This window comes from Typopeltis vanoorti, chromosome 23 (assembly GCF_054136105.1).
Source record: "Typopeltis vanoorti isolate ZY-2024b chromosome 23, IOZ_Tvanoo_1.0, whole genome shotgun sequence".
NCBI classification, from domain to species: domain Eukaryota; kingdom Metazoa; phylum Arthropoda; class Arachnida; order Uropygi; family Thelyphonidae; genus Typopeltis; species Typopeltis vanoorti.
In genome coordinates this window covers 51509233-51526840 of record NC_143571.1, presented here as the reverse complement: position 1 = coordinate 51526840, position 17608 = coordinate 51509233, and the positions used below count along the sequence as shown (strand labels likewise).

General features: G+C 38.8%; 1 protein-coding gene across 1 annotated transcript in view; it reads left to right on the top strand.

The window, feature by feature from the left end:
- LOC150093847 (sodium/myo-inositol cotransporter-like) overlaps window positions 1-17608 on the top strand; it is a 252092-nt gene that overhangs the window by 24564 nt on the left and 209920 nt on the right. Inside the window, exon 5 of the mRNA XM_090412588.1 lies at window positions 14629-14733. Within this exon, the coding sequence (XP_090268714.1) occupies window positions 14629-14733 (105 nt within the window). The remainder of the gene's footprint in view (window positions 1-14628; window positions 14734-17608) is intronic.

The window sequence follows — 17608 nt, the reverse complement described above, 5'->3', positions numbered from 1 at the left end:
CAGCTTATTTAAATCTTCTTGCAAGCTTTCCACATCGCCTTGATTAACTATACTCTACCTAATTTCACATCATCAGGCAAACAACTGAATATTTCCTTTCAGGTTATTTCCTATATAATTTATGTACAAGTCAGACAGCAATGGTCCCAGCACTGAACCTTGTGGCATGCCACTAATCACCTGTTTTCACCCCAATTCTGCCTTTCCATATACCACTTTTTGATATGTGCCCAGCAGCCACCCTCCTAGCCACATATCCATCCCCATTTATTCTAATTTGTGTCAAAGAGTTCTAAGTGGCATTCCCTCAAATGCCTTTACAAAATCCTGCAAAATCATGTAGCCATTTCCTTTATCAAACTCAGCTGTTACTCTATTATAAAAAGTTAGTAAATTCCTAAGGAGTGACCAACCCTCATACAGTATCATATTTTTATTATTTTTATCTACCCATTCTTGAATTCTTTTTTTTTACCAAGTTTTTTTAGTACTTTTATGACCACACCTGAGATGCTGATTGGTCTATATTTACTACTGTAGTCTTTGAACCTCCCTTAGGAATTATTTTGCCCTCTTTCTACTCCCTTGGAACTCTACTAGAACTCCGATTAATTAAACAGCCTAGTCAAAGGCATTGCCAGTTTTCTTGCACATTCCTGCAAAACCCTAGCTAATATCCCATCTAATCCCACAGCTGTATTTACATTGAGATTCTGCAATATCCTAAGAACCTCAGATTCATCCACCTCTGTTTCCACATTAGTATCTGTCACATATGTTAAAGCAGCAACCTCACTAGAATGATATACCCCTTGCAAAGTGGTCACTCAGCAACTCAACTATTTTATCCGCTTCAGTCTCCTTATGACTATCACTCATTAAGGTTAATTTTCCATAGTCCTTCCTCTTACTTGCCACATGACGAAAGAACTCTTTGGGATTTCCTTTGTCCTGCTCAGCTAGATTCTTCTCATAATCTGATTTTGCCTTCATTATCATGCTGGTCATCCTTCTTGTTATATACTCCACAACATTTTTTTCCTCTGCAGCTCTTACTTAATGATATTACTCATCCAACTCTGACCCAATTAGCCCTCCTTACCTTAGGTACACAATTTAATATTGCTTCTTCTAGAAGACCTTTAGCTATATTGCTACCTTACCTTGTAGTGTTTTATGCTAAGGTATAGATTTAAGCTTCTTCCTAAGCATCATAATCACCTGTCTTGTAGTTCCATAAATACCTCTTCTTGATAGAATATTCCTCATGTTTTATAATCTCCCAAGTAAAGACTGCATGGTCACTTTCACCAATTGGTGGCAATATTGTCACCTTGGTTATAAATAGCTCTTCTGATCCTCCAACCAGGTCCAATACTCTCCTACCCCTAGTCCCTTCCATCACATGCTGCCTTAAGTAATTGTCTCTCTGCAGGTGTATAAGTTCTCTTTCCTTCCTGCCATGTGATCTTCCTTCCAGTCTGTATCTCCATAGTTGAAGTCCTCCATAATGATCACTCGACTTGTACTCATTGTACTAATTTGGTGAAGCGTCTCTTCCAGGTCATCTGTGGAACTCCCTGGCCTACAGCCACACCCAGCTGTATATTTTTTCTTATTGGTCTTAATCTCACACCAGACTGCTTCAAATGAACCTATTCTTTTTGGTTGCAATTCATCTGCTATCAGCAGCAATACGCACCCCCCCCCCAGCCTATCTTGTATATCTTCCCCATAAATACTACACCCATCACATTCAATCCCTGTAATTACATCTGCTGTTAGTCAATCTCACTAATGCTTAACTTTTGGCAAGGTTGCACTAACCAATGCCAAAAACTCCTCCCTCTTGTTCCTAATACTTCTGGCTTAAGTATATAGAAACTGCAGCATCCTTTAGTTTCCCCACCCACCTTTATTTTCTGAATTGACTACCCTATTCAACATTTTTGTTTGAGAGACCAGATTCCTCACTTGATCATTCACCAACTCGCTCTTTTCATGGATGCTTCACATAAACTCACTTGCTTCCACCCTAATTGCTTAAGTTTCCTTGAATTTGCACTTCATCATGCTTGGTGAACAAAACTCTCTCCAGACATCTAACCAAAACCATTTAGATGCAGTCCATTAGCATTGTACAAATCCTTCTTTCTGTCAAAGAGACCACAGATTCTACATCATTCATTTTGCACAATTTACATAGAGACTCATTGGCTATGAATGCATTCCTCCTCAGTTCATCTCTGTCATAGCATGGTAGGAGCTTACAATGTTTACCTTCTCGCGCTTCAGTTTTACTTTTTCTAACAACTCCTTTACATCCTCCCTCATAGAATACTTCTCGCCTCTCAAATCATTGGTACCAACCAAGATGATCATTTCCTTTGACTTGCCTTTTTGCATCCAGATGAAATGGCTGATATCTTGTATTTTTGCATCTGGAAAAATATACGAATATACAAAAGCTGAAATGGACAGAATATTTTTATTCCTTTGTTCGTAAATATTTTCTAACCTGCAAAATATTAGTTTCATTAAACTTGTTGAGAGGCTTATACGCTGGTTAAACATGATAACTAATATTTAAGGAATTGACAGCGTATACTAGAAATATAGATTAAATAAACTTTAATTTATACTTTCCGATATTTCGGCGAACGTCACATTGCCATCTTCTTGGGAACTTACTACTAAGACACATGCACACAAGTACTAATAACAGCAAATGAGACTGAAGCTAGCATTTTCCTAAAGTCCTGATGGTGCCCCCTGGCGGGCTATATTGGTAGTTCTTGGCCTTTGGGCTGAAGTTCTTCTGATAAACGTTTCCCAAATTTGGGGCAGTCTCATGCATCCAAATTTGTTGAGGTTTGGCATGTTCCTAAGGGCCGAGGCCGATTCCATGAATAGTCTTTCATACTTGAACTTGCTGCGGTGTATTACTGTGGCTTTCTTCCATCTTATTCTGTGGCGAGTATCCAGAGCGTGGTCTGCAAGCCCAGAGTGGCTGTACTGGTGAAATCGGATGTAATCCTTGTGTTCTGAGATTCTGATATTTGCTGTCCTGCCTGTTTGGCCAAAGTAGGACAGTTTACAGCTGCAAGGGACCTGGTATACACCAGGTAGGTCTAGGGGAAGTGGTTGGTCTTTGGTGGAGCGGATAAGGGATGCCAGTTTTCTATGTGGTCTGTAACAAGTGGTCAAGTCATGTTTTTTTAAGATTTTATTGATTTTTTCCGAGGTGCCTCGGATGTAGGGAATGGTGATGGATTTAGAGTAATCTTTATTGTGAAGGGGAGGGGGTGGTGGGTTGTAGATAACTGGGTTAAGTATTTTTTGGATTTTTTGGAGGGGGTAGCCGTTGGCTGAGAAAGTGTCACGGATGTGATTTAGTTCAGTGGTTAGGGCTTGATCATTAGAACAGATTATTTTTGCCCTGTTGAATAATGTTTTAATAACTCCATATTGTTGTGAGGGGGGGGGGATTGTTGGTGAATGTATCTGCCTGTATGGGTGGGTTTTCTATAAACTGAGAAAACCAAGGTTCCATCAGGTTGGCTGGTGACTAGTGTGTCTAGGAAGGGGAGGTTATTGTTTTCCTCTTTTTCCAGGGTGAATTTGATTCTGGGGTGTTGGTTGTTTAAGTGTGTTATGAAGGAGAGGAGTGAATCCGGGCCATGTGGCCAAATAGCGAAGACATCATCAACGTAGCGAAGCCATATGGTAGGTTTTTGTTGGGCTGAGTTTAAGGCTTTCTCTTCAAACGTCTCCATGAAGAAGTTGGCCAAGGGTGGAGAAAGTGGTGAACCCATGGCTCTCCCCTCTATCTGTTTGTAGAATTTTTCTTGCCAAACGAAATAGCCTGAGTTCATTGTAAACTGAAATAGTGCTGAGATATCGGGAGGAAATTTAGCTTGGATTAGCTCTAAGGTTTCTTTGAGGGGGACATTCGTGAATAGGGAGGAGACATCAAAACTGACCATTATGTCATTATGTTGGAGTGCAAAGTTTTCTATACTGGCTTTGAAGTGGGCTGAGTTTTTTATGTGTGATGGTGTATTGCCAGTATAGTGTGAGAGCGCTTTGGCTAAATGCTTGGCTAGTTTGTAAGTGGGGGAATCAATGCCATCCACTATGGGACGTAATGGCACATTTTCTTTGTGTATTTTTGGGAGCCCATATATGCGGGGGGGGGGTCTAGAGTTATAGGGTTTTAGTCTGTTGGTAATCTCCACAGGCCAAGAAGTGACCTTCTTAAGGAGCCTATGGAGTTTTCTAATTTGTGAGTTGGTGGGATTGTAATCAATTGGGAGGTAAGTGGAACGATCTAATAATTTATCTAATCTACTAATCTAATCTAATAACGATCTAATCTACACAGGTAAGCTCAAGGCTTTATTATTAGATCGTTCCACTTACCTCCCCATTGATTACAATCCCACCAACTCACAAATTAGAAAACTCCATAGGCTCCTTAAGAAGGTCACTTCTTGGCCTGTGGAGATTACCAACAGACTAAAACCCTATAACTCTAGACCCCCCCCCCCCGCATATATGGGCTCCCAAAAATACACAAAGAAAATGTGCCATTACGTCCCATAGTGGATGGCATTGATTCCCCCACTTACAAACTAGCCAAGCATTTAGCCAAAGCGCTCTCACACTATACTGGCAATACACCATCACACATAAAAAAACTCAGCCCACTTCAAAGCCAGTATAGAAAATCTTGCACTCCAACATAATGACATAATGGTCAGTTTTGATGTCTCCTCCATATTCACGAATGTCCCCCTCAAAGAAACCTTAGAGCTAATCCAAGCTAAATTTCCTCCTGATATCTCAGCCCTATTTCAGTTTACAATGAACTCAGGCTATTTCGTTTGGCAGGAAAAATTCTACAAACAGATAGAGGGGACAGCCATGGGTTCACCACTTTCCCCACCCTTGGCCAACTTCTTCATGGAGACGTTTTGAAGAGAAAGCCTTAAACTCAGCCCCACAAAAACCTACCATATGGCTTCGCTACGTTGATGATGTTTTCACTATTTGGCCACATGGCCCGGATTCACTCCTCTCCTTCCTAACACACTTAAACAACCAACACCCCAGAATCAAATTCACCCTGGAAAAAGAGGAAAACAATAACCTCCCCTTCCTAGACACACTAGTCACCCGCCAACCTGATACAACCTTGGTTTTCTCAGTTTATAGAAAACCCACCCATACAGGCAGATACATTCACCGACAATCCCCCCCCCCTCACAACAATATGGAGTTATTAAAACATTATTCAACAGGGCAAAAATAATCTGTTCTAATGATCAAGCCCTAACCACTGAACTAAATCACATTCGTGACACTTTCTCAGCCAACGGCTACCCCCTCCAAAAAATCCAAAAAATACTTAACCCAGTTATCCACAACCCACCACCCCCTCCCCTTCACAATAAAGATTACTCTAAATCCATCACCATTCCCTACATCCGAGGCACCTCGGAAAAAATCAATAAAATCTTAAAAAAACATGACTTGACCACTTGTTACAGACCACATAGAAAACTGGCATCCCTTATCTGCTCCACCAAAGACCAACCACTTCCCCTAGACCTACCTGGTGTATACCAGGTCCCTTGCAGCTGTAAACTATCCTACTTTGGCCAAACAGGCAGGACAGCAAATATCAGAATCTCAGAACACAAGGATTACATCCGATTTCACCAGTACAGCCACTCTGGGCTTACAGACCACGCTCTAGATACTCGCCACAGAATAAGATGGAAGAAAGCCACAGTAATACACCGCAGCAAGTTCAAGTATGAAAGACTATTCATGGAATCGGCCTCGGCCCTTAGGAACATGCCAAACCTCAACAAATTTGGATGCATGAGACTGCCCCAAATTTGGGAAACGTTTATCAGAAGAACTTCAGCCCAATGGCCAAGAACTACCAATATAGCCCGCCAGGGGGCACCATCAGGACTTTAGGAAAACTAAAGCTTCCTAGCTTTAGTCTCATTTGCTGTTATTAGTACTTGTGTGCACGTGTCTTAGTAGTAAGTTCCCAAGAAGATGGCAACGTGACGTTTGCCGAAATATCGGAAAGTATAAATTAAAGTTTATTTAATCTATATTTCTAGTATACGCTGTCAATTCCTTAAATATTAGTTAGTTTCATTAAAACTAAAACAGAATTGTACGTTGTCACTAACAGCATGTTTCTTGATCGTCAGATAACCGAAAACAAGAAGATGGATTTTCAAATAGTATATGTTTACTGTATATGTTGGTATATAAGATATTTGAAGTTTTAAAAATGCTAAAACAAGTGGTTGTCATATACACCAGGTATAAAATCTGAACATGTGAACATATAAAGCTTGTCGATATCATTATTACATACTACCTCCAGGTAGTCCAAAGACACATCGAGGAAGGGCACCTACTCTACAACTCTCCTTCTTCACTAACCGCAACTACAATCATCATCTACACCAATGCTGTCTACCTCTGACCACTAGTATTTTCACAGGCAATCACAAACATCCATGCCTACTGCAGGATTCGAACTCGCAGCCTTTTGGCTGGAGAGCCAGCCAACCAGGCCGGATATATAGATAAAAAATTAAATTTTGTGGATAAAAATTAAAACAAAGTTTTAATTTTTATTAAACAAATAAATAATATGATATAATTATGTCACTATTTACTTTTAATGAGATGGTTCAGCTTCTCGGCCTCTGCAGAGTTGCTGGATATCTGGCTCAATATTGGTCAACTTCAGTTGAAGATTGGCACACACTAAGACGAATTCTGTATTTTGTTTTTATTTGAAGAAATAAAAACAAAATATTTCGATACAACCTATCTTTGAAAGAAACAATGAAAATTGTTTCTCACAAAGATAGGTTGTAGAAAACTTCATGACGATTTTCGACTTCTTCAAATAATTCGCGAAATTCACTCTCACTGAAGGCAAGATCCAGAATCGAGCCAAACCACGATCACGGAATTGCATTTTAAGCCCACTGTCACTTGAAAGCTCAATTAGCTGCTCTTTTTTCGATAACGAAAGGTCGTTCTCGTGACTGTAGCCTGAAATGGATCATGAAATCAGAAATTTCTTATAAAAAGTTAAGAAATTTCTGTGATTTCAAAAAAATCACAGAAATTTTTTCTGTGATTTTTTTTAAATTCGGAAAATGTTTCCAAATTCTGTTTCAGAGTTTTGAGGTGGACACAAACCCTTTTCTTAGCATCAGAAGAGTTGATAATAACTGAGTTGACGTCTCTCCCACCAGTTGGAGAGAGTGACCATATGGTTTTGACTTGGAAAATGAATAGACATGCAGGAGTATCAAAGAGACGGGAACTTATGTGGAATTATAAGGCAGGTGATTATAATAGTCTTAGACGTCAACTTCGGGAAGTTTCATGGAGGGAGGAATTGGAAGGCAGGGATATCACCAGTGCGTGGGAAATTGTGAAAGAATATTTCTTATCAGCAATGTTAAGTTGTATACCACGAGTGAAGAAGAGGGCGCAATTTGGAGTAAAGTGGATGACAAACAATATTAAACAGGAATTGCATGCAAAAAAGAGGCTATGGAAGAGATATAAGGAGACAGGTGAAGAGATGCATGAGGAATATAAGACACAGGCCAGAAGAGTGACTCGTGTGGTAAGGAAAGCAAAACTGGAATATGAGAGGAGATTGGCCCTAAGATCCAAAGAAAATCCTAGGGAATTTTTTAGCTATGTGGCCAGTAGGAGGAGAAATGACTGTGGAAGAATGATATTGTGGGATAAAAATGGGAATAGAGTGACTGATGCAGAGGACATAGTGGAATTGTTCAATGACCACTTTATTGGAGTATTTCATCCTAGAGGAGTCAGTTTTAATGCTAGAGGGATAGGACTGGTACGAGGTCTGGAGGTACAGGAGGAGAGTGTGTTTCAGATACTGAGTACTCTGGATGTCAGTAAAGCTGTGGGACTGGATGGTATTTCGCCACGAGTTTTGAGAGAATGTGCTAGGGAATTGACAATACCTTTAACGTGGCTTTTCAATGAAAGTCTGGCTTTGGCAAAGGTGCCCAGGGAATGGAAGGAAGGTAAGATAGTGCCATTGCATAAGGGTGGTAACAGACTGGAAGTGTCTAATTATAGGCCAGTCTGTGTGTCATCAGTAGTTGTTAAGATCTTGGAGAAAGTAGTGAGGGACCGTGTACAGCATTGGGCAGATGAGGGTAATGTTATCTGTGAGAATCAACATGGATTCGTGAAAGGACGCTCTTGTTTTAGCAATATGCTAGCCTTTTATAATAAAGTTACAAGAGCATTAGATGAGGGAAAGGCATATACTGCAATTTTCTTAGACTTGGCAAAGGCATTTGACAGGGTGCCACATGATAAGCTGATATTTAAGTTGCAGCACATGGGTCTGGATGTCAGATTGGTCAACTGGATTCAGGATTGGCTGTCTGATAGGTATCAGAGAGTTGTGTATGGTGGAGCAGTTTCCAGGAGGCAGAGGGTTACAAGTGGGGTCCCACAGGGCTCAGTACTAGGACCTATATTGTTTAACCTTTATATCAATGACATAGCCAGTGGATTGCAGGGGGATATTCAGTTGTTTGCGGATGATGCGAAGCTTGGAAGGATTATTAGTAATAGTGCAGATGTGGTAGCCCTGCAAGAGGATTTAAATAAGCTAGATAGATGGGCAAATGAATGGGGGTGTCAGTTTAATGCAGCAAAATGTAAGGTCTTGAGGTTTGGGAAACATCGATGGGATGCTGCATACTCTATGGGAGGAGTTATACTGGAGGAAGTAGGGGAGACAAGAGATCTGGGGTTGATGATTGATAGAAACCTGAAGTTTAGGGGACATATTGCAAAGGTGGTGAAGGTAACACAGAGGATTGCTGCTATTATGAGAAGGACACTGACCTGCAGAGATAAGAGGGTTATCATTCCATTGTATAAGTCTCTGATCAGACCAAACTTGGACTATTGTTCTCAGATTTGGTCCCCAGGATTTGAAGGGGATAAATTAACTGTGGAAAGGATACAAAGACGGATGACAAAGATGGTTTCAGGACTGTACAAGGATAGTTATGAGGATCGGCTGAGAGAATGTGGACTGCAGAGTTTGGTGGATAGAAGAAGGAGAGGTGATATGATTGAGACTTTTAAACTGTTGAGAGGTGGTTACAGGGTTGACACTGGGGAGTTCTTTCGCTTGGTTGATCAGCGGGAAGGAATGATGACAAGAGGCCATCCCTGGAAGTTACGAAAGGTTAGGAAACTGTGAGCAAGAGGGTAAGGAGTGGTTTCTTTGTGTGGAGGGTGGTTGAGCCGTGGAATGCATTGCCTGATGGAGTGGTGGAAGCGAGAACGGTCAGTGGGTTTAAGGAGTGGTATGATATACTTTGTGTTTCTCAGGGGGGGACCTCCCCTCGATGAGTCTTGACAGACTTTGTCTTAGAAAGGACCTCCCTCGATGAGTCTTTTGACTCCTTGGAGGCCTGAATAATAATAAATAATAATAAGCTTTGGGGCCCTATACAAAATAACCAATTGTATTTGCCTTTTGAATACTATACGGGGAAGCTCCAAACCTCCCCGTCCCTTTCATTACGCGTTCGTAATCAGGCTACTGTTCATTCATATTGACTTTATATACACATTCAAAACTGTAAACAATTGTTGAATAATAACAATAATATAGGCATAATTACCGTAAAGGGAGAAAAGTCGCAAAACAGAAAAATGTTCCTACAAAATAACCAATTGTATTTACCTTTGAATGCGATCCACTGGTCGCGTGTCCACCAAGTCAGCAAATCTTTCCTTTCGTTAAGCATGTTAATATTATTGCATCGCAACTGATGGGAATTCTGTGTTTCTGTGGATTTGTTACAGACCTCTTTTTCTTCAGAAACTATACACAAAACAGTGATAATACAAACTCGTTTTGTATTATCACTGTCATCCGAGATATTTTTCTGTTTAAAGAAGGTATCAATGTACTTATCCATAATTGAAATACCGTACTTACTCACATATAACTCTCACCCCTGATTTTACTTTTCGAAAAAAGAAATTAAAAAGTTTCGCATATACCTCGCAAATGAAAAAAAGCTGAAACACGTTCGGAGCAGGGCGATAGTAACTTGCTCCCACGGTAAGCAAGCCCTCCCCCAATAGCCACTATATTGCAGAGGCAAGAAAAACAAGTACTTTTATTATGTCAGTGAATAAGGTATAAGCAGTCTGTGTAATCTATTTCTCAACAAATAGTGCAATTAGAGACAACTGGGATAAAAACGACACTAATTAATAAATCACATGTCCCCTCATACAGAAACTATGCTGTATATATAGACTCAAGCAAAACCATATGTTGCACCGGCAAACACAGTATCTAACTAAAAACTATTATTATTAATTAGATTGTACGAGTTCGCTCGGCAGCAATAAAATTCAAAGTGTTAAAATTCGTAAACGTGTTAAAACTAAGATATATATATATATATATATATATATATATATATATATCATCATGCATATCAAGGATTTAGGCCCAGCATGGCCTGTTAGAAGTCTTCATTGAATCGTTTAAGAGGACGTCCTGGTTTTCTTTTTCCTAATGGCTTGTATTTTAAGGCTTGTTTTGGTAATCTTTCTGTTTTCATTCTTTGAACATGAGTAAGACTGGTAGGGCTAATGTATGTATACTTCTAGTCTGGTTTGTTTTTGAACTAGGTTTGATTTAAATATAGAGTTAATTTCACTTGTTATTTTTAAATATTTTGCAGTTTTTAGGTTTATATCTTTTTCATTTTCATATGTGATCATACATCCTAGGTAGTTAAACGAATTCACCTGTTCTAAGATCTTGTTATCTATTACTATTTTAGTTCCTGCTGGATCTTGTCCTTTAAAGGCCATAGGTTTTGATTTTTCTGTTGATATTATCATACCATAATCTTTGGATTATGGTATGATAATATCATACCATAATCCAAAGGAAGGGTCACTACCCAGACTGGTTTTGACCTTTATTGAGGTCTCTTCAGTGGGAGCCAGACCCAGAGGTGATACCAAGGTTGAAGCAATGCAGAACTCATATTTCCAGTTGCCAAAAGGTGTCGCACCTTATTACTAATTACTCTGGAAAAAGATGTTGGAAGTTTTTTTCACTTGGTTAGACTACAGTATAAATTATATATTTAGTTTAATCCCTTATACAAATATGAGTACAAATGGGAAATATGAGTTCTGCATTCTTTCAACCTTGGTATCACCTCTGGGTCTGGCTCCCATTGAAGAGACCTCAGTAAAGGTAGGTAGTGGTCACTACCTATCTTTACTGAGACTCTACTTTACTACATTATGGGAAGGTCACTACCGGTCTAGGTAGTGACCTTCCCATAATGCATAGCATTATACATCTCCACAAGGAGATGTGTTTTGCATTATGGGATACTAAGGAAGGTGATGAGAACTTAGTCCACCTTTGCCACGAGTTGCCCCAGTCTTGAAGATACTTAAGGTGCAAGCCTTTTTTGCTTATATTTGGATAAGGGATTAAACTAAATATATATATAATTTATGGTCTAACCAAGTGAAAAAAAACTTCCAACAAAAAAGAGTAATTTTCCTATTTCTACTCTGTTGGTATTTTTTTTGAAATCTTTGAACTGCTAGACACATATCTGCAGTATGCTTTCTAAACTTCAGCTTCCTGCCTGCTATTGGTTTCACATCCATAGCACCTCATGAAGTTCCTGCTCTCCATTTCCATCAGTGTAATACACAACTAGTAATCTTGTTATTCCAAAGTGCATAACTTTACATTTTGGCACATTAAAACTTTTAACAGTTAAACTTTGCTCATGACTTTTAGTCTGCAAGTAAAGTCAAGTAAAAATACTATGACCTTCCCTGTTATTTCACATTAGGCTTTTCAACATTCCCAAGTGGCACTCGTATCATTAATGAAAGCTAGTATACATGATACTGGATAAGTTTCATACTGTTCATATGAAATTGCTAATCAACATAGGTAAGCTATCAATTTCAAAAAAAAAAAAAAAAGCATGACTATAGGCCACTGATTGAAGGGTGGCAATATCCAGGAAACTACTGGTATTGAAAATTCTCTGGTCTGCGACTTTTTCAGTATTATAGCAACCCTCTGGGTTAAATTTTAAAGTTTCGGAAGCACACATAGGATGCCGAGTATAAGATTTGTGGGAATATCTTAGAGGTCGTGATGAAGAATATGGAAATGTTGATGGATAAGGACCTGAAATTTCTGATACATTTTGCTAAAATTTTTTGAACAGCACAGTGCATTATGTCAACGATACAGAGAACACTGACATGTAGGAATAAGGATATTGTGATTTCATTGTATAAGGCTTTCATCGGACTGCATGTGGATTCTTTGCACAGATTTGGTCGCCTTGTTTTCAAAAGGATGATTAGATGTTAGAAGGAATTCAGAGATGATTGACCGGGATGTTTTCTCTAGAGTATAAAGCATGAAAATAGATTGAGGCAATGCACGTTGCAGAGTTTATTGGAAGGAAAGATAAGAGAGAAGGGACATGATAAAGACATAAGTTAGTAATGGATTGATGTGGATCGATTTTTCATAGAATGGGGGGAAACGGAGAGAAGGGGAGGCCATTCCTGGAAGGCTATGTAGGGAAGGATGGGGGATGAGAAGTGGGTTTTTGGATGGAGAGTTGTGGGTGGTTGGAAGAATTGCCTGGAAGTGTAAGTGTGGAGACAATGAATGCCTTTCGAATCACACTAGGATGAGCTGTGTGTGATGGAAGATCCCTCATGAGTCGTTGACTCCATGGTGATGATTATAATTATAGGCTATTCACAGTATTTTTCTTAAGATATTCCAAGAGTGGAAGAATATTAAGCAAAACAAGTTTCCAGGATAATGGTTGCCACACACAGTTCATTGATATTTCTATTTCCCTCAGACCACACACATGGAGGTAGGTATGTTGGAATGTATCCATGTTTGTTGGCCAAGTGGTAATATACTAAGTCTCTTAACCCACAGATTCAAATTCCCCTGTGAGTATATGTCTGTGATTATCTTCATGTGGAAGATGTACTTCACTGTCCAGTATGAGACATCTGCTTACTGAGAACTTGAAGTTCCATATTCGGCCTCGAGTAGGGTTTCTGGATTACATAAAAATGCAAAAAAAATAAAATAAATCTTTTGCCTGCCTACAGTTTTATATGTACTCTTGGTTCCCAACCTTTCCTGGGTGGGAAATGCCTGAAGACAATTAAAAAAAAAAAAAAAAAAAAAAAAAAAAAATTCCTCAGAGTACATGTCTGGTCATAGCATGCGTGGTTATGTCTAATTGACTGTGCCCTTTTGTATCAGGTGAAAATATGGGGAGAGATAAAAAAATATTACATGATTCAGAATAAATAGGTGTTTTCTAGGAACTTCATGGAACCCCCCCCTGATACCCATAGATCATGTATGAACGTATTACACAATACCTGTTCAGTGTAGATGATCAAGTATATTCCTTCATGGTAACTATCTTTTGAGATGACACTAGCATGTTTAGCAGGACACTTCACTTGCTGCTGTCATTTGAGTCATTTCCAATTCTTGTGCATGCATGTGTGGTTCATGCCTTTTGTGCCTGTGAAAATGCCTCTGTAGCTTGGTCAGTATAGACAAAGCCCTTTGGTTGGAAAGACTTGGGTTTGATTCCCATCCATCAGTGATGTGTCGAACGTTTATCTGGTCTCTTTCGACTAAAGATGAGTTAGCTTGCTCATACGGAGGTGGGGGAAGGTTTCACCTGGAAACTCGGGTTTTTCCTCCCCCAGAAAAGGCAAACCAGCCCTATGAACACACACTTCTAAAGACATAGAACACCTCCAGGAATAAGGAGTAACCAACCTATTCTGTAGGATTTCTGTTATGAATGCCTACGCGATAAAATGTGTAGGTTTGTGTGAGCATGGATTAGGACAAAAGCAAAATATTGGCCCAATAATTTTAGACCAAACATTCATCAGTTAATTATTCCTAGACATGTTTATTTCTTGAAATGAAAGTTTTACCAGCCTTGTTTGCCAAGTGGTTAGCATACCTGCTCTCCAACCAACAGGTCATGGGTTTGAGTGCCCTGGTGGGCATGGATATTTGTAATTGTCTTTAGGTGGGAAATGAATTTCATCATTTAGTGTGAGACCACTGCCCTGCTTATTGGAGGCCTAAAATGACTTGAAAAAGTTCCATGTCTGCTCTCTAGAGTAGGGTTTCCAGACTGTAAAAAGAAATCATTAGTCCACTCATGATACAAATAGGTGTAATAATAGCCTTTCATGGGTGGGATCCATATAAAAAAAATCAGTGTTTAAACATTCATCCATATTACCTCAAATATAAATGCTCATTTTAAGCTGCATCGCATTTTTTCCTCTTCAAATGATTGATGTAAATTTTTTCTTTTCTGTTTATGTAGATATAAATGCTAAGTCATGATTGATATTAATTGTTAATTTTTATATTGAATGCTATTTGTAATTAATTCTATCTTAAACTTACTTTTTTAGGTCTGTACTTTGCCAGAATTCATGTGTAAGAGGTTTGGTGGAAGAAGAATTAGAACTTATCTAGCTGTGCTATCACTTGTACTATACATTTTTACAAAGATTTCTGTAAGTTTTTAAATGTCAATGTCGTTGTTTCATTATTCAGTTTTAAAGAATTATTAATGTTAATCTTAATTAGTAAAGAGCACCAATTCCAAGTATAATATACACTGTGATCAAAATTAAAGTATTCCTGTTTAAGACCTTGTGGAGTGCCATCTAGTGATCTAAATGCAACAAAACTTTGCAGCAATATATTGTGCAGAAATGATATCTGAGGAAAAAAGTTCCATAATTCACCACCAAGGGACCTTGTAAACATCAAATGCATGGAATTTTCATACCATAACTTGGCAAGAACCAGGAGGGTTTAAAAAGATGGACAAAAACCTGTTTCCAGAAAAGAAATCTGCTTGCTTGTGCAAGAGATACACTAACTCAGAGGAACCGGTCAAAGATAGGCTTAGAAAACGTTCCTCCAGTCGGCAACTAGATTTGAACTAAAGTATCTATGGGCAGCCCAGCTCAGAGGATGCAAGTGCCATTTCCACTGAACCACAGGCCTTTTTTGAGGAGAATAAAATTGAATATAATATTAAAAAGAAAAGTGTGTATGAAAGTTCTAATACAAATCAAAGTTTATCAGTTTTCAGAGGTGAACTGTAGACTCGCATGCACAAATATAATTATTATTACACTGGTATCTCCATGGTGTCATAAGACTCAGTATGGGAGATGCACACTAACCATTACACACAGTACCTATCATGTGTGTAAAGTATCCTTAAACTCATTTACTCTCAGGGCATGAACAGTTAATTCTTGCAGTCCATTCCACTCATTCTCCAAGCAAAAGCTTTAGTCTGCACACCCTTACTAACCTTCTCAACTATACCTTTTAAAGTGAAAATCTTATCATGACAACCTCTTATTTGGCCTGAGCCCAGCTTGTTCTTCTCGAACCTTCCATAATCTTTTCTCAGCCTTTTCTAAACTATAAATGTTACAGGAATTTTCTAGCTAAGTGTTCCTTGTATGTAAATTCCTTCATATTCAGTTTCATTTCCCTTCTTATAGATAAGTACTGTAAGATCTCTACTCCAATCATCTGATCAGTTTGATCAGATGAGTTGATCCTCTGACTAGACCTTCTGCAGCATTGCCACTGTCCAAAGAAACCCAGGTAATCAAATCTATTCACAGTAGTCAAGATGTAGCCATATCATAGTCTTATATGATAGTATGAAAGTTCTACTCTATCTTTACGTGTATGTTTTTCAACATCCAAGTAATTCTTTAGCTATTTTGCTAACTCTTATGATATGTCCTCTGTACTTCAACACTCTGTCCAGCAGTATTCCCAAGTCTCTGCCCTCACTGCAATTCAGTACCATCAATATCATGTACAGTATGTAATCTTTTTAACCCAAAGTGCACAACCTTACATTTTGCAGCATTAAATTGATATCCTTTGTCCAAAATACCAATTTATTAAATTATCCCAAAGGATGAGTTTGACATGCGGTATTCTGTCTTTGTAAAAGTATAGCAGTATCATGATATAGCTATTTCCCTTATCTAATTTTGTTGGCATCACTATTATAAAATGTAAATTACTGAGGTCCTATGCAAAAGGATCCACCTTTTACAAAACCATGCTGTCTATTAGAGTATTGCAATTGAATCCACTCAATGCTGGATTTTATCTTTGACCTGTTACTTTAACAACCATCCCCAATATATTAATTAGTTCGTAGTTTGCTACATCTCTCCTGGAGCCCCCAAGAGAGAAGTAACGACTGACCTCCTTTAGCAGCGCATCAGGTTGATGGCATGTTCCAACTGTGTGGTTCATTAAAAGTTTAAATTCAAATAGTTTGAACTGTTCATAGGAACTCTGCTAAATTTTGGAATAATTGGCTTTTTAAATTGTAATGATTCTCAGCAATTGTTTCGCCACCCGTGCATGCATCTCAAATCAGCTAATGCCATTTATTCCTGTGTAGGGAGTAGGCAAGGCCGTTTTAGCCTTATCTAACTTTTGGACTGAGTGGGCAGTTCAATCTCCACTGGTACCGAATCAGAGATAGCTGGCCCAAGGCTATCACTAATTAAGCAGCACCCAGTGAAGAGAGACGGTTCAATAAGTGCCGCCATCTCGTGGTCCCTAACCAATATATTTAACATCTGAAATAGTGTGGGTTCTACGGTCGATTTTCTTGAGTTTACAGGATGAAAAACCTGAGTTTCCGGGAGGAAAAACCCGTTTGCCCGTGTCAGAGATTGATTAATTCGAGAACCGTCAAAAAAAGGCTTAGGAAAATTTCCTCTAGTCGCCGACTAGATTCGAAACCAAGAAGTCTTCCTTTGTGCGGTCAAGTGCCGTGGTGTGCAAATGCCACATCCACTGAGCTACGCAGGCTCATGCATGCATCTCTACATCTTTAATCATGTAAAGATGCATGTAGAGATATATTATTTTTTAATATAATGTTGTCATTTCATTATGTAATTAATTTTATTTCAAATCACTTAATTTTAAATTTAGACCCTAATTATAATCTTATTTATTGTAACCACCCACTAGGTGCATCCGACACGTGGCTCAGCTCTGTAAATAGGATTAATATTCTTTGTTAATCCTATTTGTAGCTTCACCTCGTGATCATGCTGACGCACCGATGATAACCATTTAGTTTCTGGTTGAAATATTTGTAATAGAATTACTATATTCTTGTGGATGCGTGTGTATAATAATTCTTCCCTTTGAAAATCAGGTGACCAAATCTGTGCACATTATTCCACATGCAATCTGATCAAAGCCTTATACAGTACAATCATAATATCCCCACTTTTGATGCCATTGTCCTCTGCATCATTGCTACAATTCACTGTTACGATTTTAGCAAAATGTCCCCAAAATTTCAGATTTGCCTACCAT